The following is a 24,340-nucleotide window of genomic DNA, read 5'->3' on the forward strand; positions in this document are numbered from 1 at the left end:
CAATTAAAGCAAAAGTCTTATTATATGATTAACAAATCAATACAGCATTTATAACCTATAAACCAATATTAACAACATTAACCAAACAGCAACCCTAAAATGAACCGCTAAGTTCATACACACAATCTCCACACTATCCATGACTCATCACCTTTCACTCTAGCCAGCTCATTAAAATACACATATACATAATGCCTGTGGCAGCAACTGCCTTCTGAAAGTTCCTTGGGCTGAAGGTGGGACAGGACAAGTGAAACCAACCACCCCCTGGTGGCAGGCAAACAGGGTCTCTCTCACCTCATAGTTCTTTCTCTGGAAACAGCTCCCTTCTTCTTTTTTATATTAAGTTTTATTAAGAGGGGGGAAAGGACATTGGGGTGTAAAGATTACAGTGGAGAATGAGGTCAGAATTCACTTGCTTGGGTAGGGCAGCAACTTATTTCCATAGCTTCTTGATAGACATATTCTTCACTGTCTTTTTGCATAACCTTTGATACAGCCATCTTGAAGTCTTCTTGAGTTACGTGTACCCCCTCTCCCTCAGCGCGTACATTCCAGCTTCTGTGCACACGCCCTTGACCTCAGCCCCTGAAGCCCCTGGCATCAGCTCCACAATTTTCTGCAAATTAATTCCCCGGGTCAGATTCATCTTGCGAGAGTGGATCTTCAAGATGTCAAGTTGAGCCTCTTCATTTCGTGGAGGGAGTTCAGTTTTTCTGTCGATACACACAGGACGAAGCAGGGCTGAATCCAAGATGTCTATGCGGTTGGTTGCCATGATGACTTTGATGTTCTTGGTGGCCTCAAAACCATCAAGCTGGTTGAGCAGTTCTAATACAGTGCAAAGTTCATTGGGGAAACAGTTCCCTTCTGAAGGTTCCTAGGGTGGGGCAAGGCATCACTGGCTGGCCAACACACCATGTACTCCTTCCATGTCTAATACCCTCTCTTGGATGTATTTATTTTTTGGGATGGGACGGTTGCATTTCCAAATGGCTCTGTGTGATGGCTTATGCTGGGACCTACACTTCCAGGCGGCGCATGGACCAGAAATTTGGACCAGGAGGCAACCTTTGGAAAACAAACATTTCCCAAGAAAGCCCATAACCATGGAGCTGATTCCACATTAACCTGAAGAGAGTCCTTCCACCACAAATGGTGTGTGTGGCACATGGTGCCACAAAAACATTCTAAGACTTTCCAGGAATGAAGGATCTGCAGGCACTCTGAGGCGCAGTTTGGAAAGGCTGTAGCTTTTGCAACTCTCTCTCTCTCTCTCTCTCTCTCTCTCTCTCTCTCCTCTCTCTCTCTCTCTCTCTCTCTCTCTCTCTCTGTGTGTGTGTGTGTGTTATATATATATATATATATATATATATATATATATATATATATTTCTATGTAGCAAAAAAAATGTGAACAATCACACAATGAGTCCAAAATCAATACAAGATTAATGTAGCCTGTGGAAGCAGCCAGGAAAAGCACAAATTTTTGACAGCACGAGACCGATTAAAGTGTATTTAATAAATATTTGGGTAAGCACTTGGGTTTTTTATATTATGCTGGAGACCTGCAGCCAAACATTTGGCCGGTAAGTTCAAATCAATATGTAAAATTCCACCCTCCCCCTCTTTTGCCTTCATACTTTCTTGGCTTTCTGGCCTGCAGAGTCTAGCATCCAAGCCTTCCTTACTGGTCTGATCCCTTTCCAGCAAACAGCCCTGTTTATGCCATGCATGAGGCTTCTCCACAGGCTCACTTCCTTCTCCCGGGACTCTCATTCAACTCTGCTTCCCCCAAAGTCCTCTTTCTTTCTTGCAGGCTCTCTCCCCCTCCTTCCATTTTTCTTTTAAGTGTTGCTTCCGAGATTGCTGTCTGTTCTGCTCCCCACTATGACTGCACCTTCTCCTCCTGGCCTCCCAGTCCTGTGTCTCCTTGTCTTAATAATCTCCTGCCGCCGCCACAGGATTCCTCTCTTAGGCTACAATTCTCCATGCATGGTGATGCTCTGCCTCCTGGAGGCATTGATGCTTCTGAATACCAGTTGCTAGATGCAACGGTGGTTGTGGGGAGGGCTCCATGGAGGCAGAGCATAGCCATTATGGCCATTAGCCTTTGATAGCCTTATTCTCCATGAATATGTCCAATCCTTTTTTAACTCCATTCACACTGGTAGCCATCCCTGCCTCTTGTGAAGGGGAGTTCCATAGTTTTACCATTACAGTACATGGGCTTTGAGTTAAGTTGGCTTCTATTTGGAGACCCTTATAGATCCTTATAGTTCCCATCCTTATCAATCTAACCTTATATGAAATTACATCTTCAAAGCCTGAGTTATGTAATTCTGGAAGAAACACCAGCAAGATTTTGCCCCAGGTCCTACTTGTTTTGTGTTCTTTTGCATGCTGGGAATCATAGACAGTTCCACTCTTGTCCAACTCAGCTCCTATTTTTGCACTGTCACCGTGTCCTCTTTTCCAAACTTTTGTCTCAATCCTCTTTCCCAAAGGCCTTTGTTACCTTCTTCGCTTTTACCCTCAGATATACTGATTGATTTATCCTCTTGGCTCAGTTTCCCTTGCACTTGGCTTCAGCTCCTTCTTGTTGAGTTTCCTTCCACCTTCTGAATCTTCTTCCCACTTAATTCCACATCCTGCAGCCTCTCTGCTGTGCAGGCACCCGTACTACATTCAAGATACACAAAGAGCACAGGGAACTGAATAGCAGCAAAAACAATGCAGGAGGCAACAGTTAGGAGTTACCAGTCTCTGCAGCCACAGCCGGCGCTGTGATTATCCAGCAGTGTGACTTCACCCCCAGAAGCACACTCCATTGACTCTTGAGACAGATTGATGCCAACAGTCTAGTTTTCCTGCTCAAACCTGCATGAACTCTCCTCCCCCCATTCCAAACTCACCTTTCACTTTCCTCACGGAAGTGGCACTGTCAACATTCTATTGCTGATAGCTTCCCTTTGAGCACAGAAAATCTGCAGACCCCCTTTGACATCACAACACACAGCTGTGATCCTTCGTCACATGCCAAAGGTGGCGATTAGACAAAAGTTTGTATTTTCTGCTTCATTTGTGTTTGTAGTGCTAACATCATTCCTTCATTCAGTTGATATTTACACTCGTTGTCACTTGCATTTGGTATTATAGGTATTCTGTGTTTTCTGCAAACTGTCTGATCGGCTAAAAGAAACCTGCCACCTCTCATCACAGAAAAGAGGGCAATTCAAAGTATGTGAGTATGCACCCCCCCCATTCTATCTTAAGATGAATCCATAATTGTGCAGCTGACGGAAAAGAGGCTCCATTGGGGATGCAATGACTACCTGGTGCCAAGAATATATTTTATGCTTGCTTAAGCACTTCTGATGAGTTGATAGCTGAAATGTTTATGCTTTTATTTCACATAGATAGCAGAGTTTAAAAGTCTGTTTCTAAACAATAGATAATCTGAGTGGGACATTTCGTTTACGATGTAATCCTGGTTGTACTCCATGTTTGCCAAGGCCTGATTCCATTTGAACTGAAAATTCTATTTAGGAATTTCCTATTTTTAAAAAAATAAAATAAAACAAAACTGTACAGAGGTTTGGCAGCTATAAGCATATATGTGTGGTTGAATGGAGATACTGCTTGGGCATGACTATATCTTTCTCATAACTATTTAAAGTTTCTTTGTTGTATCTGCGGGTTTTATTAAAAATCAACATTAAGTTTTAAGTCTTGATTGATGGTTCTGTTTTAGAAACTTGACAGGAGTAGCTTGTAGCCACAGATAATATTTTTCTGAGCCTCAGCTGACATGCTACTACATTTTATTATTAAAAGACCACTTCAATGAGGGCAAAATGCAACACTGCTCTTTGCCCAGGTAAACCCTATTCATCTTGATGACCATCCAAGAATCTCTTCAAAGGCATGTGCTAACAGTCCTCCTAGAACTGTAGAAGGAGAACGTGCCTAGTCTTCTCCATCAGATGCTAGGTTTAGGCAAGTCAGATTTCTTCTTAAAGTTGGCGAAGCACCCAAACATGCATTTCTGCACCTACACTGTGAAATAGTACAGTCCCAGAAAGACTGTACCACATGCCTTTTCAGAATGTCTGATATGACCCTCAGAGGAAGAGCAGGGTTAATAGTGCTACCTGTTTAGGATGGGTGGGGAATCAGTGGCCTTCGAGATGTGGTCAGACTAGAACTCCTATCAACCCAGACCATTGATCATGTTGGCTGGAGCTAATGGTGGTTCAACCACATCTGGAAGGCCAGAGGTTTCCCATCTCTGCCAAGGGTGTATTTTGATATACTTGCTTTCTCAAGGTCAGCACTTTTGGGGAAGACTTTGAAAGGTCACTCATGCAATTAGGCATTCAGAAGCCTTGTCGTTGACTGCAAAAACTCAAGCGCTTGCCACTAAGGGGTCAATATATGGCTTAAAGGCTATAAGGTTAAATTGTGAGATAGAATCATAGAATTGGAGGGCACCACGGGGGTCATCTAGTCGAAATATATTTACTGTTTATATGGAGCACAACTTGGCAGGCTGTTTAACTTACAATGCCCATGCTTTTTGGTTCAGGAGTGAAATTTTTAGAGTTAATTTTCTTTAAAAGTCATTTTATACTGTTAACTGACATGGTTCCCCTCCTCCCCAAAGTCGGTGGTGTAGATTGTTTGTTTGCAATAAAGAAATAATAAGTAAAGGCACGTTGCAAAATCTGCCATAGGAAATGGCATCTGATTGGCCACTGTGAGAACAGGATGCTGGACCAGATGGATCAGTGTTCTGCTCCCGTAGACTCTTCTTATGTTTACAATTTCTAGGATCTCTCTATGTTTAGGAGCACAGCAAGGACTGGAATAGTGTAGGCCTTAAGGCTTCCATGCCCCCTCATTATGAAATGGTATTGTTCTATTTCTTAACACCACCCGTATCTGATTCTCTTCTGTTATCACCAAAGCTGAGCAAATGAATGATCTGCGACAAGATCCTCAAGGCATCCAAGAGACACATAAATAGCTCACCTAGGGAGCTAATCTTAAAACACTTTCCCAAGTCTACCGTCGAGATTAATATACTCCTCTTCATTTCCTGGCAGAGGATGAGCTGTGCCCTCTCTATCTGTAGTTGACTTTCTGGTGCTATCACTCATGCGGTTCATTATTAGCAGCCAATTCCATTTCCCCTTGGCTGAAACTTATTCTGATTAGAGCTGATTAAATAAAGTTATACTTTAAATAATGCTCATGAAGTGGTATGGCATTTTTTTTAAAGAAAAAGATAATCTGGTTATTGTGGGCAGAGTTTTCCTGTGATGCTAATGGCCTTTGCACCCAGATGTTGAAATCATGGCTGTTGTTGTACAGATGTAGTAAAACACTTAGAAGTAGGGGTGGGATTTTCTGGAAATCTTGATGCTGTGCTTTATCCATACATCTCCCTTCTAATTCCCATCTCACCTAATCCCAGTGAGAAGCAGCCCCCTCCTCAGGGGTTCAGCTAAAAAGTATGTAAAATTCTCACATATTTTGTACAGTATTGTTTGAATTATTATACATACTATATATAGAATTTTATACATGTATAATTTTTACATATTATTACACATATAATGGCCAGCATGGGATGATGTGAGTCAGGGATGATGTGCGCTGGAGTCTAACAACATCTGGAGGACACTTCTGACATTGAGGCAACACGTGAAAAGTGTTTTTTTAAATATTTTTGACTATCCTGTACATTTATTAAAATGGGGAGAGTGGCAGTTTTCAGCTTGGGTCAGGCATAGGAAAGTACTGTCATCTGAAAAGAAGGAAGCAGATACCTTTAAAAACTGCCAAATCAATTGTGCAGCCCTCAATTCATGGTCTATTCAAGTCACACAATCAGTGAAAACTCCAGTGTTGGGAACTCACGCAAGAGTGCAGCCCTTCTGCGAAAAAGAAACCCAACCACTTCCCCCGGCCCCAAAGGAACAGGCCAAAATGTCAGGTGATTTCACAGCTCCTATGCCTATCAAAACCCATTTTTCACAAATTCTGGGTTATTCCTGTCGTTTTGTTTTTTTTAGCTATAGGTATTGTTCAGGCAGACCATTACCATTCTGAAGAGCCAGAGGCCTTCACAACATCACGCTGTTCATGTGAATAGATTATCTGTGAATCTGTGAGCAGTTTAAAGTTGACATTAGGTTATTAAATTGCCTCATGTCAGGTTAAACTCTATGTTGATCTAGCTTGGTATTCTGACTGGAAGTGGTATCTGTCGGTTGTTTTTGCAGCATGCAGTGGTTAAGCCCCAAGGTCTACAAGATATGTGGTTCTCCAGATGTTGTTGGACTACCTTTCCCATCTTCTCTGACTATTGACCAAGCTGGCTCAGACTGATAGGCACTGGAGTCCAACAACATGTGGTGGGACACAGGATCCCCATCCCTGTTCTACATGTGTAATTGGATAAAGCTCCAGTTGGCAGGCTACTTTCTGCCTAATTTCTCTGTGAAATGCTTCATTGCTTCAGAATTACTATCTTCTACCTCCACCGTTAGAGGCAGTATGCTGGGGAACGCTGGAAATCACAAGTGGAAAAAGTGTTGTTGTTCTCATGTTCTTCTTGCAGGCATCTGGATGGCCATTGTGAGAACAAGATGTTGCACTAGGTGGTCCAGAAGGCTTTTCTTAAGTGTTTATGCTCTCATTCCATATTGAGAAAATGCATATACTATAGCTAACACGACTAATTGAAATGAGATCCTCCCCCCCAACCAGTCTCTGTTTATAAGTAACTAACATCTTATAGAACACTGGATTATTTCATGCGCAATATTTGGGAGCTCGTCAAAGCTGCACATGCTGGCTATTGAAATAAGAAAATGAGCTGTGTTGCAAGTTTATGGGGAGTCAACTGGCACCTCATTTACAAATATTAAAAATGCATAGAGGCTGGAAAAAAAAAACTTTTTAAGAGTGCAAAGCAGCAAAGATGGATCACATAACTGGCCAAATATGTGACACATCTAAACATAAAGATTGAGTCACAGCCAACAGCTACTTCTGGACCTGGGGAGTAAGTGCCAGGACAAGAAAATGGAACTTCCTTCATTTTTTGCATCTCAGGTTTACTAAGGTTTGACATCAGTTATCTTGCAAGCGGTCGGGGGGGGGGTATGATGCGGTGCAAGCCAAGGGAACTAATTCTTCACTCCCCCATCACGTTCTCCCCCATTATCACAAATGAGTAAAAATGTGTCCCGAGCGCCAGGTTTTCAGCTGGGCCTCCTTATCTGCAAGTAAACATTGCTGTGGGTGAAATCGTTGCCCTACAGAAGTCAATGGGAATTTTGCCATAGGCTACAAGTGAAGCCAAGAAGCGATTTCCTGCTGGGATCCTGGCTAGGCAAAAAGCACGGGCAGTTTGAATGGATTTTAATGGTTTGCTATTATTGAAGGATCTCAGCGGCTAAGGGACGGGCTTCCATTCCCCACAGCATGAAGTGAAACATCTTTTGAGATAGTGAACAGTTCTGAGCGTAGCTTTCCAATGGAGGTGTTTGATTCTCCTTCCTCGCAAGTGGGTGTGTTGCGGTAGAGTAAAAGCCATTAGGGTGGGATGGCGTTTCCAACAGGCCTATACTTGGTTGAAAGTGTGGAGCTGCTGGGAATATGCAACTAGGCCTGACCTGAAATGCCCCCCTCCTTCACCCTCTTGCTCTTAGGCTTGATGAATGCTCCCTCCTTTGGGTGATTTTTTTTAGGGGACTGCTTGCTACTTTAGGCTGTCGTTCTCTCTCTCTCCTCTCTCTCTCTCTCTCTCTCTCTCTCCCTGATGGCGGATGTGCGGGGGGGTGGGGAGAGAAGGAAGCATTTCCCTCATTCTGATTTGGTTTCATGATCATGCTATGTAGCTAATGAGATTTGGCCACGTGATGATGTCTGAAGCCAAATCAGTGAGGGCATTGACTGAATGGGCAAGACCTTATGAAACAGTAGCAGTTTGTTTGGATTTCCTGTGCCTGCAAGGTATGATTAGATGGGAATGTGTACTTTTAAATAACCCTTTCAACTCAACAGATGCCCTTCCGAAACAGAAAAGGAAGCATTTTGCCATTCTGCTTTGTGTCATCATGATGATACTTGACCGTAGAGGCTCTGGTACATGAATCTCCTGACTCCCCCCCCCCATCCCTTCCATGGGTCCTAATGATAATATTTACAAATGCATATCAATATTTATCCAAATTTTTATCCTTCTAAATTATCCATACTTTCTGTTACAAGCGTGGTTTAAAATCCTGCCAACTTGCTTGCAGAGGTCTCGTAAGTAAATCATAAACCCGGCTAGAGAAGAATGGCAAACCAAGTTGATGACTAGTTGAAATGGCAAAATCAAAATATGGAGTTAATGTGAAAGCTTTTTTTTTTGGTAAATAATTTTTTTTTTGCATATAAATTAATAAAAAATTATATATATAGATATGGGGCAAAATTAACGGGGAAGCTCAGAAATCAAGAAAGAACAATAACTTTAAAAAGAATGGGAAAAGTTTATGATTACATCCTTGTTCTCTTCGAAAGCGAGTCTTCCTCTGCAGATCTGAATCACCGCTGTTCATTTTTTGCATTGTTAAGCTGCACTTTTTTTTTTTTTTTTTTTTTTTGCAAAACAAGCAGAGTTCAAAACTGCAAGAAAGTGGGTTTCCCTTTAGGGAACCCCCCCCCATCCACCCGTGTGTTCCAATGTGGTTCCCCTTCATATTCTGCCCCACTGTTCAAAGCTGCTTCTGATACTTTCTCTTTAGAAATCTTTAAACTTTCTGGCAATGAAACTGAATTATGAGCAATGAGCCACCAAAGGCATTTTGAAAGGTGCCTATCTGAGCCTAAGCCTCCTACATTTTCTCCTCAGTGCCATAATCCACAAGGAGCATACAACAAACTATATCTGTTGCTGTGCTCTATTCTTCTTTTGTTTATCAAAGAAGGGTTTCCATCATTTGCCAAGGTAAACTATGAAGAAGAAGGGGGGGGGGCGAACCCACACAAATCTCCCAGCTAATGCTCTGCTGTGCCGTTTTTGAAAGTGATCCGTAATATTTCAGTAAAAGGACCTCGGCTTTGTATGCTCCAAAGTACTAAGGGTATCCTTACAAGGGCTGGGGAGGGGAAAAAGTCGTAGTTGACAATTCAAAGACATACCTTATCTGAATAGTGTTATTGTAAGAGAATAGACTGGGAGACAAAGGATAGGGAACTGCAGAAAAAGGAATCGGATATCACAGGTCCAGTGCAAGAATGACTAATAGATGTGGGGCAAACGACTCAAAGCGTGGAGTGACAGCTCAAAGACAATATGGGATTTCATACCTTTTTCCAAACATTGCTTCTGTGCTTCCTTCAAAGAAACTTTCAAATCCCAGCTGGGTTCCTTAATGAACCAACAAAGCACATTCTCCCTGGAAGATGAAAGTCGGGGAAAATGAAGGTTAGTGGAACTATCTAATTTTGCCCCCCAAACAAAAAAAAAGAAGGAAATAGACCCACCTAAGTTTAGAGTTCTTTTCAGCACATAAAGAACATTCAGGGACACACACACGCACACACACACACACACACACACACAGACACAGACACACACACACACTGCCTAAGCCAAACAGTTGCATAGCCCTACGGACATCCAAGAAGAAGAAACCATAGAATCATAGAGTTGGAAGAGACCACAAGGGCCATCCAGTCCAACCCCCTGCCAAGCAGGAAACACCACCAAAGCATTCCTGACTATACGGTCTATATACTATATACACTATGCATTGTATGTATTTCTCTGGGTTTATGCTCTACCCTACTCTAGACTCATTGTAGTATTTTTTTTTAATTAAAAAATGGCAGCCTCTCATTCAGGTGCTGATAGTTGCCCCAATGATCACTCACAACCTGTTGGGTGTCCCCACTCATTTCAATGGAAGTTACTTGGACATGTCCCCTTACGCAAGCAGAGCTATCCTCTCCACTGCATTGAATGGGGAAAGTCCTTGTGAAATGCACGTGCATGACGGACTTCCAGTGTCTGAAAGACATCCTTCAAACTGAACAAACGTCCTGTCAAATAGATAAGCCTTGGGCCCAGTTCACAAACATGTTCTATGATCCTGTGATAAGTTTCAGTGCCAGCTACAAGCACCCAGGTTGGGAGTGCAGGATCTGGCCCTTGAAGTCATTTCCTGTGGCCCCAGCTGCCAAATCATAATCAGTCTGTCTCTCCAAGATTTACCATCTGAATACAGTTATCTGGAAAAAATTGATTTACAAGTACGTTCATCAATAGCAGGAACTCAAGAGATATGAAATAAGGAGCCAAGCCAAAGCTGTTTAAAAAAGGCTGAACTCCTATGTAGAAGGTGATATGAAAATATTTATATATTTTTTGAAACTTGTTATTCTACCTTTCTATTTTTTTATTCTTTCTCTTTCTTTCTATATTCTCTATTCCTTTTTTAGTTTTATTTATGTATATTTGATGTATTTACGTGTTTGCAATTATTAATAAAAAAAAATCTTAATCAGTCACTGGGAAAGTCTTATATAAAACGGATGGACTTAACTGGTCAGGGGTCCTTTACCTTTTAATATTACTTAATAGGGCATATATATGTGTGTTACTCTTTAGGGTGTTGTTTGGTAAAATACATTCCTGGGCCCTGGATAGGCAGGTCTGGACACAGAAACAGCCACAGAGAGTCAGTCATCTCCAGTCAAGCCCTTCTCAAAGGAACAAAATCAGGCCCAATATGTGCAGCGAACATATTGTGCACGCACTACATTATATATTAGCTTGCCATTGTACTACATTCTTTACCAGCTGTACTTTTGAATCAAGTGTCCTGTAAGGCAGTGGCTCTCCACCTTTTCTCTCTCTGTGGACTTCTTGAAAATTGCTGAGGTTCTTGGTGGTCTACTTAATGGTTTATTTATTTTTTGCCCATGTAGCAATATGCTGCCTATGCTAGATACTTTATGATTTTTAATTGCATTTAATTGCTTCTTTTGTTTCTTATATAGGTAGGCGTCAACAATTTTGTCCTCGTCCAGTTGGCGTGTGACTGCCGACGCAGGGGTCCTTTTAGACCTGGAGGATGGCATAACAGGGGTGGAACAGGGGGGCCGAATGGGGTGGAATGGTGGTGAAGCAGGGCAGAATGGTGCAGAGTGGGCTTAAGCGTGCTCCATCGACATGTGGCCCCCTCACAGGAATGGAACCCCCCACACAAAATGGTCATTTTATTGCATTACAATTTGCATTCCATAGAATGCAAATTGCAACACCATAAAATGCAATGCATAAGAATATTTTGGCCACCTCATGAGAAGAGAAGACTCCCTGGAAAGACCCTGATGTGGGAACGAGGGAGGAGCACAAGGGAAGGGGATGACAGAAGGTGAGATGGTTGGACAGTGTCTCGATCGACTGGCATGAGTTTGGCCAAACTGTGGGAGGCAGTGGAGGATAGGGGTGCCTGGCGTGCTCTGGTCCATGGGGTCACGAAGAGTCGGACATGACTGAACGACTGAACAACAACAAGAATAATAGAATTATAGAGTTTGAAGGCCCCCCCTTGCAATGCAAGTATAAAAGGAGCAATTAAAATGCAATTAAAATCAATACAAATATGTAATGCATAGATGCAACCATCTACCATCTTCAACCACGAACCCACAAACAGGCCATGGACATCTGAATGAACCTCACAGACCACCGTTGGTCCACAACCACCATTTGAGAACCCCTGCTTGCACTCTGTGCTGGAGTTAATTGCGTACTCGCCTCTATATACCTTGCTAAAGTACCTCTAAGCAGTGACATAAGAGAACGCGGCAGGAACTATGATAGAATCTGCCTGGGGGTGGGGGGATGGGGGTGGAGAGGTGACTGCAACCTGTCTTTTGTGTAACATTTCAACAAAGTGAAAGCAGCAACAATCTCAGCATGTGCCACAAATAGACCCGATAACCCTTGAAATCTTGCATCGTCTTAATAGCAACATTTGGGTCAGCGAGCAAAATATGATAATAGAATAAAGGTCCAACTTTAGGCAATCTCCTTTGCGTTAAAAAAAAGAGAAGAGAAGAGAAAGGTAGTGCATTGAGTGCCAAGGACTTCTATTAGTACCATCCATTTTGTTAGCATTTCTCCAATTTATCTTGCATTACTAACCCCTCGGAGTACTATGCCTATTGTAATATTTAAGCATTACTGTTGACATAAAGATAATACTGACAAATTGAGTTAACATTTCTGTGGAGGATTACTGACCATGTGTAGTGCCGATCAACTTTTAACACCCACCCCTAGCCCCTCGGCCCACGCCAAGCTCTGTTTAGTCTACAATATGGCCGCGCTCCTCAAATGAATTTTGAGCTGTGATTTACACAAAATGTGAAACAATCTTTCTTGGATCAATTAATTGTTTGGACTTCCTTATATATTTCCATTTTAAACGAGATTATGCCTGCATCAAAGGCATCGCGGTGGGTGAAAGATGTCAGTGGCCTCGTGAGCAGGGGATCTTCCTAGCTCAGGCCTCCTCAGTTTGTGACTCATCAGACGTCCACATGGACCACCAGGGAATCAGTAAAGCCGCTGCTTGTTCTGTTGGTCTGGGACTGAGAAATAGGAAGGATGTCAAGCAGTTGTCAGCTGCGTGGCTGGTGAGATGATGATGATGATAGTATTATTATTATTATTATTATTATTATTATTATTATTAATACCCTGCCCATCTGACTGGGTTGCCCCAATGCCCCAGCCACTCTGAGCAGCTTCCAACAGATATAAAAACATAATCAAACATTAAAAATATCCCTATACAGGGCTACCTTCAGATGTCTTCTAAAAGTCAAATACAGTGGTACCTCAGTTTATGAACTTAATCTGTTCCGGAAGTCCGTTCTTAAACCAAAGCTGTTCTTAGACCGAGGCGTGCTTTCCCTAATGAGGCCTTCCGCCGCCGGTGCCCTTCCACCGTTCAGCTTCCGTTCATAGACTGAGGTAAAGTTCGCTAACCGGAACACTGCTTCCAGTTTAGCGGAGTTCGTATACCGAATAGTTTGTAAACAGGGCTGTTCTTAATCCGAGGTACCACTGTAGTTGTTTTTCTGTTTGGCATCTGATGGGAGGGCATTCTACAGGGAGAGCACCACTGCTGAGAAGGTCCTTTGCCTGGTTCCCTGTAATTTCATTTCTCTCAGTGAGGCAACCATCAGAAGGTCCGCAGACATGGACCTCAGTGTCTGGGCTGAACGATGGTGGTGGAGACACTCCTTCAGGTGGCTGGATTGGTGGGTCACAAGTCGTGTGCAGCTTTGACTCTCTCAATACAAATGTTTAAAAATGTAGTATAAACACCGACAACTGGGAAACACTAGCTTGCGAGAGCTCCAATTGGAGAACAGCCTTTACCAAAGGTGTCATGTGCTTTAAGGACACTTGAACTCAGGATGCAAGGGAGAAACGTGCTAAGAGGAAGGTACACTTGGGAAATCCACACCGTGACCAACTCCCGCCCGGAAACCAATGTCCCCACTGTGGAAGGATGTGTGGATCCAGAATTGGCCTCCACAGTCACTTATGGACTCACTGTTAAAACCATCTTCATGGAAGACAATCCATGAAGTGATTGCCGAAGAAGAAGAAGAAGAAGAAGAAGAAGAAGAAGAAGAAGAAGAAGAAGAAGCTTTGTAGTAGCATACTATGGTTCCATAGTGGAGAGGGTAACAAATTGTCAAGGAACAATTACTGCCCTACTAGGGCGGTTCATAACCCCCCCCCCTTTTAAATGCCTGCTCCAAAGGTCTTATCTTACTATACTAGGGATTATATAGCTATATATGAAATTTCATGCATATCTGTTAATATCTTGACCCTTCTCCACCAAAATAGCTGTTTACTTGGCTGTTTTCCTATGTCGTGAAGGCTGAAATTTCAGTCCAGTGGAGCACTTACTGTTCCCAACCCTAACCCTGTGGAAAGCCATTTAATTAGACTTTAATTGATTTTGAAATGTTTTTAGGAGGTAACTTAATTATTGTTTGATTTTTATACCAATGTTATGTATCTGATGTTAGCCACCCTGAGCCTGACTTCGGCCGGGGAGGGCGGGATATAAATAAAAGTTTTTCATTATTATTACTTGTTATTATTCCTTTGTAAGAAAATATGAAATAACGTAAAACCATTTTTGCAGGGGGGGGTCAAGGGGGGGGGGTTGACAAGAAATTTTCCGCACCGGGTACCACCTGACCTTCCTACGCCTCTGTGTAGTAGGGTGGGACCACTCATCCGACCTCCGGTAGGCCATGTTGCTACTGCTTATAGATAGGTAGAGGGTCGAGGTGGCAGGGAGGTTGGGTGATAGAACATGCTGGCAGAAATACTCGATTGGCTCCGCCAGTGTATTTGCACCACACTCACTTTGCTACCTCCTCACCCTTCCACTTTTACCTTCCAGCAGCAGAAATGCAAGCAGCTAGAGGGCAGGTAAGTGGTGCCCCCCCCACTCACTACTGGCTTTACACATACATATAATATGCCATTGTTCCTGCTTCATATTAAGATGAAGAGCACCAGCTTTCAGCTTTAAGGCTGAGAGTATTTGTCATCGTCTGCCTTCCCCTAAAAGGTTTTGCATAGGGCTTCACCATATATTCTTTAATCAGTTTGCTCGTCTCCATCTTCCCTCTACAGGAAAAGTACATTATGCATGTACAAAAAGAGGGCCTTCTCTGTGGTGGCACCATGGCTTTGGAATGTCCTCCTGAGGGAGGTACGCCTGGCCCTACCACTCTATGCTTTCCAGCACCTGATGCAGTATATTTTTCTTTTTATTTGCCCAGGTATTTTTAACTACTGTTTTTTCATGTGATTGAACAGTTTCATTCTTCTTTGTTGTATTATATTGTCTTTACTGTTTTGTGTTGTTTTAATATTCTGTTGGGATGTTAAATTTCTATGCATACAACCCTGAAATCCATTTTTGGCCAAAGGTTCAGTTTATGAATGAATGGATAAATAAATTTAATCAATGCAGCCAAACATATCACTTTTTGGGGCGTGGCGAATGCTTATTGATTGCATCCAACAAAGTCATCCTGTTAGTGCAACAACATACAGTACACACACACACACACACACACACACACACACACACTCTGGTGGAATCTACACACATATAAAGAATCTAGTGTCACATTGTACATTGCACTTAAAACACACTTAAAACTTTTTATTTGCACCTGTATAGCTGAGTCCTCTCCTCTCTCCCAGTGTACCCTCTATGCCCCCCTAATCGGTTGCTGGGTCTTTCCCCAATCCTCTGGAACAGATTTGGGTGAGGGGTGCAGGGAGAGGGTATCCCATTGTGCAGGCAGAAGTCCTTGCACTAACTGGACAACTTAACTGGGCGTGACTCCCATGTCAACATACATTTGTGTGGTTTCAAGATTTCTCCAATACCCCTTTATTTTTATATATTTGTTTATGAAAAATATTTATAAACTACCGGCTCATATAAAATACTGGGGTGGTGTGCAGCAATGTATGCAAATACAATAGAGAATATAAAATACCATAAAAATATGCAATAAATGCTAAGATGACTGGCTCGTCGGAAAGCAAGAAGAATTACCGACAATGGAAGAATGGCAGACAAAATTAATGGACTATGCAGAATTAGATAAGATGACAGGAAGAGTTCGAAACCGATGGGACCAGGAATTCCTGAAGGATTGGACTAAGTTTGAGAAATATCTGAAAGACAATTGTAAACAACAAATTACGCTAATAGGCCTACAAGAAGTTTTGTAAGGTTAAATTTAGGAAATATTATGGAAATAATTTTGGATGGTAATAATTAATTGTTGTGATAAAAAAAAGAATAGTGAAGTTGGAAATACAGTAAGAAATTAGAAAATCTGAAAATCCTGATAAGCGGATGAGGGAAGTAAAAATATGTATAAGAGATGAATAAGAATGGATGTTTAAAAGAATGTATGTAAAATTTAATGAAAAATTATTTTAAAAAAAAATGACTGGCTCGTCTTAGGAAAATTATGCCTCTCAGCATAGAAAGGTCTTCAACAGATGCCTGAAAGTCAATAGCATGCCAGATCTCTGCTGAGAGACCTCTGTGGGAAGAGTGTTCCATAGCATGGGACCAACAACACCTAATGTCTCTCTGGCGGTTCCGTACAGGCTTGCCCCATGAGCCACAAAGAGCCACAGGAAAGTCCTGCCAGCAAATAAAGACAGTTCCTGTTACCAGCTGCCTGAATCTTTTGCTTCCACTATCCTCTGCGGTCCTTACCCTCTCTCCCACACCTTCCTCTGGTGCTTTGTCTAGGAGAGAGGAAGGGGGGGGCGAGAGAGAGAGAGAGATGGCTGGAATATACTATGCTGCAGAAAGGGAATTCCTACATCTGTTACTCTGCCCACTTTTTTGCCTGTGTCGCCATCCACAGTTTTCCTCTGGCTCCAGCCACCACTGTCCTGTAGCTCCCAGAGATTATTGCTACACCAAACATGGGTTTGATTCTAGCTATTCCTCTTTCACAATCCGCCAGCTAACTATGGAAGCAACAGCACAGTGCAGCTTTGGGGAAAGTTTTGGAATGGTGAAAAAGTTATGTACATGGAATAATTTATAAATTGTGGGGATCATTGCAGAGAACAGGCGAAATCACCTTTTTACGCAATCAACTGTTGCGTTTCAAAAATAGTAACAACAACAAGACGAATCAATTAAACACAGCATCCTTAAGAGTTAATCTCTTGCTCCTATCAAATTGGGCCACATTTCCTTTTTTGTCCCATGTGTCATGAGAAACAACCCTTTCCCCAAGCCAGCTTTGAAAGTATCATTCCCTCATCTGTAGTGCTGAGATAATCATCTGAAAGCATTTCCCAATGATGGCCTAGCCAAAACATTTGGGGGTTTATAAACCTGCTCCACAATTCATGACATTTCTCTTGCAATTTCCCTTATTTTACCCCTGAGTCTGTCACAGCAAGGAATGTGGCTTGGGGGGGGGTGCAGTTTCTTAACAGGAATTAACTAGCAGATGTTTTAGTAGTATTTTATGAGAACATTTCGGCCTATAATGAATAATTGCCAGGTGATGACTCTGATAATGCAAACTTGTCCTGAAAGCAAGGGGAAACTGCAATGTGAGTAAGCAAAACGGGATGAGGGGACCATTATGTGCTCACTGAAGTTACAGGCCGCACCCAAGGCGTTGTGTCATCTTCTCTGGCCATGATCCTCCATTTGGGTCACAGGCAGACTCAAGAAGAAAAAGAGCATCATATGAGGTGATGACCTTCTTCCCCTCTTCTGGACTATCCTGGCTAGAGGATGTGACCTTCTCTGACTCAGGCTTAGAGGACAGCTCTCCAATGCAGCCTTCACCACCTCAACGCTGTAGGAAGCAGCGATTCTAAATAGAGTCCTTGAAATGAGGGTTACCAGGGGGCTAATAAGGCCAGCCAGCTTCAGAAGGCCTTAGAAGCCAGTGTGGTGTAGTGGTTAAGAGTGGTTGACTCGTAATCTGGTGAACCAGGTTCACGTCTCCACTCCTCCACATGCAGCTGCTGGGTGACCTTGGGCTAGTCACACTTCTTTGAAGTCTCTCAGCCCCACTCACCTCACAGAGTGTTTGTTGTGGGGGAGGAAGGGAAAGGAGAATGTTAGCCGCTTTGACACTCCTTCGGTAGTGATAAAGTGGGATATCAAATCCAAACTCCTCCTCCTCCTCCTCCTCCTCCTCCTCCTCCTCCTCCTCCTCCTCCTCCTCTTCTCTAGAAGGCCTCAGCATATTGCCGAGGCAACAGCTCTCCCAATGTATGAGTGTGTGAGAGAGGTCTAGTGAATGCTGGCCACAAGAATGCTACTTATTTTATTTTATTTATTTCAAAAATTTCATAAACCCAAAGCTGTTTACAAAAAGATAAAACAATAAAATTATCACTGAAAAAAATCACAAGTGTTATTTAAAACATACAGAAGGTTAGAACTGCAATCGATAGGCTAAAACAAATGAAAACTCCAACAAACTTTCTAAATATCTGGGTAGGGTTGTCTAAATCACAGGGCCTCTCCAGCCCTGGAATCCCATACTGGACTAAAAAAATTGATGTCATCTGCATTCTGGCATGCTCTTATTGGGGAGGCGAGCACTGGGTGGAGGGACAAAACAGCAAGTGACTCTTGAGGCATTGTTGATGGTGTTAGACATTTTTGATGACCAGAATAAGGACATTTTACATTGCCATTGATCTGACTGTCCTCTCAGTGGTTTGTAGCATAGCAAGAAATTGTGTTACGTTGGAAAGCTAACCAACTTTCTTCCGTTGAATATTGATATCAAAGAGTGTGGACTTTGACACTAATGGAAAAGCCCAAGGAATAAAAGGTGATTAGACAATGCATTGAGGGTTAAAGTTATTGGTGCCTACTAATGTTGGCATTAGGAGTGGGTGAATCTGTCAATTTGATCTTTTTAAAAACTTACTCTTCCAATCACAAATTCAGTTCACCACATTCTGCATCAGTTTGCAATTTGAAAAGAAAAACACATCATTATTATTTTTCTGTCTGAAAGCCACATCACAAAATTCAGAGGAAGTGTAAATTTCAAAGGATAGCTGTGTTTTGGTTTAAGTATTGTTTGGGAAAGTGCAAATTAGGTATCTAATGGAGCATCTTCTCCATTTGTTCCTTCAGTATCAGAGGCAGAATGCCTCAGAATGGTCAGTTGCTAATCTTCGGTGACATAAATAATATGGTGTTCCTATTGGGCCAGAATTATTCAGATTGCATTTTCTGCCTTTATCCCTGGTCTTCCTTGATGCTACTTTTTGTCTCCATGCACTATGCAGCAGAGTCCCCTGGTGTCCTCTGAGGCAAGGAAAGTGGAGCTGAGCAGTTGGAACATGATGGAGACCAGTGTTCCCTTGCTGGCAGGTGCCAGGAATAGCTCCTCTGATATCCTATGAGGCAAGTTAACTCCAGCAGAAACTCCGAGCACTTCCCCATGGCTGTTCCTTCTTCTCCTAGCCTGGCAGAAACTGCTATTTCTCCACACACACTCTTCCAAGCAGGCCTTTCAACCAGCTTGCAGGGTCACTCTCCCAGAAGCAGTCTTTGGCTTCGGAATGTGTTAATATAATACTTGGATCTTCCATGCTATCACAATGATCACCCCCACAATTTCTTCTGGGAACTTTGTCCATCCTTCAGCATTCTAAGAACTCTCACCTTGGTTGGCTCTCATTGCCTCTTCTGGAATTTTAGTTGGCTGTCCCCTCTCTGCCCAAGGCAACGTCCAAAATACTTAACAAAATAATTTTATCCTTCTGTTTCGTCAGCCGCTTACAGATATCTGCCTGTCTCTCTGCTTCTATCTTCTGCATGTTTGAAGTAGTGTTAGCTGTTCGGCAAAGAAAGTAACTTGTAATGAAACCAAAATGGCCTAAATTGGCCTTCCCTGCCCCACAACCTGGTGCCCTCAGGATGTTTTGGATTTCAGTGGCCATCCTGACTGTAGGCTGTAGGCTGAAGGGAATTGTAGTCCCAAACAGCTGAAGGTTACCAGATAATATCAATATTTTCTTCTTCTTCTTCTTCTTCTTCTTCTTCTTCTTCTTCTTCTTCTTCTTCTTCTTTCTCCTCCTCCTCTCCTCCTCCTCCTCCTCCTCTCCTCCTCCTCCTCCTCAGTGTCCTAAAAATATATTGGTCCCTAATGTCTGTTCTGAAACTTAAATGAAGATAGGGCAATATTTCTTTCCAACAAAATGACACTTTTGTGTGGCCTAGAGAAAGTTCTAGGCCCCCACAGATTTTCTTCACTCACTGGCTTGGTGAATGAAGCTGTAGGTTAGTTGCCTCCAGTACTTTGTTTCCTGGTTGCTATTCTGGCTCAAGTTAAACAGGAGTGTTCTAGAGTCAGTATTTGTGACTTCCGTGGATATATCCAGAATAGCTGAGTTGTGGATTGGAACAATAGGCATCTTGGCTTGCTGGCCATATATTTCTGAGAGTATTGGCTATGGGCTATCTTAACCAATCATCAAGTGAGGCCCCTAGCCCAGTGATAGAGCACATGCTTGGCAAGATAAGTTCTCAGGTTGGCATAGACAGCATTGGTGGGCCAATGGACTGGACATAGTAGTAGAAGCCAGCTCTTTATATCCCTGTAAAGGTATCTTGCCATAATAGGACAACAGTTTTCCTGGCAGAGACCCACAACACACAACCTCAGGTCATCTTAAATGATAATGGACAGCTATTTCCCAGTCAGTGTGGCTGAGGCGGTTTCCTAATGATTTTTGCCTGAATATAAACAGAATGGGAATCTTTGCAAACATCTCTGGACTAAAGTCAAGGTTACTGTAGTAGGCTTCGCAGGGAATGTAAAGAAAATTCTGGTAAACAAACATATTACACTCTTAATGTTCCTTCAGATTTATAAACCAAGTCCGTTTAAAGGGGACTAACCGTCTCGCTTACCTTCTTCTCCTAGCACTGTTGGCCTTTGGTTATCTCTGTTGCCATCCTCATCCAATATTGTTACTGGTCCTACAAGCAAATGCACCCGCCCAAACAGAAAAACAAACAACGATGCAAGCAAAATGTGTACTACATTGCTAAATTATCCTTACCATTAACGAAGGAAAAAACTGATTGAGGTCGCAAGAAGCGCAAACCTGCTATTTGTGTAGCAAACATGCATGGGATGGAAGGAACCTTAATTGACCTTCCTATAAGGAGGTTGAAGCCCAGAGGTTTGGATCTAAAGGGAAAGAAAAGTTTAATGCTCATGGTTCTGTCTATTGTAAAATGAGTCATGGAAATAGAGGAGAATATTTCATACTTTTGAGCCATGTGATATAATTTAATAGCGTACATCTTGGTGATAAAAACAGATTGATTTTAAAATTATAAGTAAATGCCTAGGATGGAATGAACCAAAACACTTGCCCTTGTCACAGGAGAATGATTCTGCAGTGATCAAACATTTGGGATGTGTGCATCTTAAATCTTGATATGCGTTGGATGTTGGTTTGCGTGACTCAAGTTCCTCTGCATGAACATAACTAGGATATGTTATGTACTGAGCTGAATCCTAGAATATCAGGAAGATTATCTGGAAACATTCTGCCCAACTTGCTAATTTTGCACATGCAATAAGAGCCCTGTTGGATGGCTGAAAGCCAATCATAGGCCAGGCTGTCACCTATGTTGACAGCTTGACTACCATTTTGAATCCTCCATAGTGCCCCAGATCTAGTATTTTTCTAGCTCACTGAGGGAGGAAAATGATGGCCATCAGCAAAAAATGGAGAATATTTGGTGGTGGTGGGGAAGTCTGCACAGTGGTCTGCCCCCCCCCCCGGTGTGTGTGGGTGTGGGTGAAGGAAAAAATATTCTCAGAAATTGTCTACGTTGTCTTTAGAATCTTCTGTCCAACAGGATCTGGTGCTCAGTGTGGGTATCTGGGAACAGTTCAGGAACCCAAATACTAAGTTGGCCAGGCATATGCATCAACCCATAGGTCATTAGCTCACCACATGGTGCAGCTGTGTGGAGATCTGAAGAGATCAAGGGAAGAACCAAAAAGAGAGGTCCTTGCCTACAGGAGTCTATGATATATATTTGACAGGGATGGAGAGGAGACAAAGGAAAAAGAGGAAAGGATGAGGCATGGAAAAGGAATGGGGGCATAGCTTAATGACAGAGCATCTGTTTTCCATGCAGAAGGTCCCAAGTTGAATCCTTGCCATCTCCAGGTAGGTATGGGACCTTGGAGAGCACTGTCAGACTATGTGTAGACTGTACTGAGATGGATAGACCAATGGTCTGACTTGTTAGCTTCTGTGTTCTTGTGGGTGTAAAGGGCAGAACCTGGGCAAGTGAACACAAGCAGGAGGCTGTTATTGAGCTCATGTCCTGCTTGGGAGCTTCCTGTGGGCATCTGCTTGGCCGCTGTGAGAAGAGAATGCTGGACTAGATAGGCTTTTGTTTCGGTTCAGCAGGGCTTTGCTTTGTTGCTTATGGGTTACATATTATTGGGCTTCATTTCAGCCACAGATAATTAGGCTTTGTTTCACCAGAGGAAAGAATAAGGAAGCAGGGTATGAAAATATATGAGTTAGATATTCCAGGCCAAAGGGGCAGTAAGGAAGCAAGGGGTTTTGAGACAGCTCAGGAAAGTAGATTGGGACAAATGGTCAGATATGACCAGAAATAAGGGTAGAGCGACAGAGTGGGGGCAAGGGCATCTAGGACTTCAAAAATTAGGTAGATGAAGAGCTAAAGAGATCTGAAGCTGGATTCTTTTAAATAACAGCAGCAGCAACTAAGATGAAGTAAAGTGGAGGGACAGTGCCATCAAGAATAACTGCAATGCCCTAAAACTGCACCTTCAGCCAATTCCTGAAGTCATTTGCTTCTGTGTCAATTTTTATTCCTCATACATTCTCTTTCATTTCACTGTTCAGAACTTGGACATATTTGCCCTTCTTCCCACCGCATTTCTTTTCTGGAACTCCTTTTGAATTAGTAATCCAGGGGGCTAGAATGCTGAAAATGTTAGTCATTTGTTGGGCAAAGCTCTGAATGATGGTTGTACTTACGGTTTCTGAAATGTTTATGTTCACTGCATTTGTATTGTTTATTGCTGTTGTTGACACTAACACTATACGGTCCAGATGACAGAGTCAGATATGCAGCCGAGGGAAGGTTGCGTAGTGTAAACTGAACTTCCAGATGTACTTCTCGCTAATCAAAGACAGAAGATCGCCTTGGATTCCCAGGCTGGGGAAGCCAAGGTTAATGGACGTATTTCACGCAACACTTACAGGTCCAAATTAAGAAAGCGGACAGAGTGTCCACAATATTTGGAGAGGTAGTTAGGGCCATTTCTGAGGCCACGCAATGGCTTCCATCTAATGCTAATCTTGGTGGCAAAACAGAAAGGAATAACAACTTCAGGTTGTTTATTCATTGGCTAGCCAAGGGCCAATGGAATCCCATGGCTTGAGCAGGGGCAGCTCTGGTTCACGTTTTTAGGAGGCCCCTGAGCAAGATGATGCCGTGGTTGTACGGAGAGGCAAGTCTGCCTATTTCGCTTTCTCTCAGTTTCTCGGTTCTCCAATCTTAAGTTCAGTCTTCCATGATTCCACTTCACCAGCATTTTAGTACAAAATTTATCCAGACATGCACAGTTTTGCAAGCAGATTCCCCTCTTATAATGCACATTTCCATGCTATTTTCACCAATATATGCATATTTCCACCAATATATGTACATATATATGCGTATTTCCGCTAATATATGCATAGTTCCACTAATGTATGGGCTTCAGGGCTACTTTTCCCTAAGAGACAAATTTCTGTACACATTATTTGGCATGAAAACGGCACTGCACAATTCAGAAAAGTGAAGATTTCAAAGAACAGCCCCGTTTTGGTTCACGTATTGTTCCAGGATGGGCGAATTAAGAAGATTTGCAACAAAAATGCAAACCAAAGCATGCCCCTCCACCCTTATCTGAGGGTGTCCTGCTTCTTGCCATTGCTGCCACTGCCCATTTACTTGCCTCCCTTCTTGCTTTCATGCAAGCAAGGCACAAAGGAAGTCTGTGCCTAGAAAGCAGAGGTGGGACTGTGCTAGTAGCACTACTTCTGGTGCTGTGTATGGCTCTGCCTGTCGCTCCCTGCATGTGTATTAAGCTGTGCTAATCTAAGCCAGGAATTCCCACACTGTTGTTGGAAACCTCTAGTGTGCTGTCAGGAATCTCCCGGGGTACTGCAAAAAGTAAAAATAAAATAAAATAAATATAGGCTCCTGTGAGCTCAGAGCTCCCTTTGCATTTTCTTATGATAAGCTGTTCTAGGGGCTCTCCTTCCAATCAGAGTCTTCCGAGAGCCTTTTCAGTGATCCCTGGTGGAGAGACACAGAAAGGACAGGTGATCCTCAGAGGAGGCTGCCCATTGCTCTATGCATGAGTCACTGCCACCAGGCTTGTCTCTTTCTAATTAGGATATATGCTCAGAACAGTGACTCATGCAGACTCAAATCTGCTTTCAATTTTTAATTAAAAAAGAAAGAAAGGAAAAACCTACTGTGCATCTGAAGTCCTCTGGGCATTTTGTCTCACATTGCCTAGACTGTAACTCCCCTCTTCTCAAAGCCCAAGCTTTTCTTTATGCTCGCTACTTCTAGGAAGTTATTAATGAGTCAATAGGAAGCCATCAGTGAGTCAACAGGTAATGAAAA

The 24,340-nt window shown here is 42.6% G+C and overlaps 1 protein-coding gene across 1 annotated transcript; it reads right to left on the reverse strand.

Annotated features, from left to right (window-relative positions):
- Positions 1 to 339: 339 nt before the first annotated feature.
- On the reverse strand, positions 340 to 2,100 carry LOC117055276 (26S proteasome regulatory subunit 8-like). Its single transcript, XM_033164733.1, is given in 4 exon segments — positions 340 to 470; positions 472 to 532; positions 535 to 880; positions 1,903 to 2,100. Coding segments are annotated over 4 exon segments (639 nt in total). The 3' UTR covers positions 340 to 436.
- Positions 2,101 to 24,340: the final 22,240 nt, after the last annotated feature.

Source organism: Lacerta agilis, chromosome 11 (assembly GCF_009819535.1).
Source record: "Lacerta agilis isolate rLacAgi1 chromosome 11, rLacAgi1.pri, whole genome shotgun sequence".
In the NCBI taxonomy this organism is placed as follows: domain Eukaryota; kingdom Metazoa; phylum Chordata; class Lepidosauria; order Squamata; family Lacertidae; genus Lacerta; species Lacerta agilis.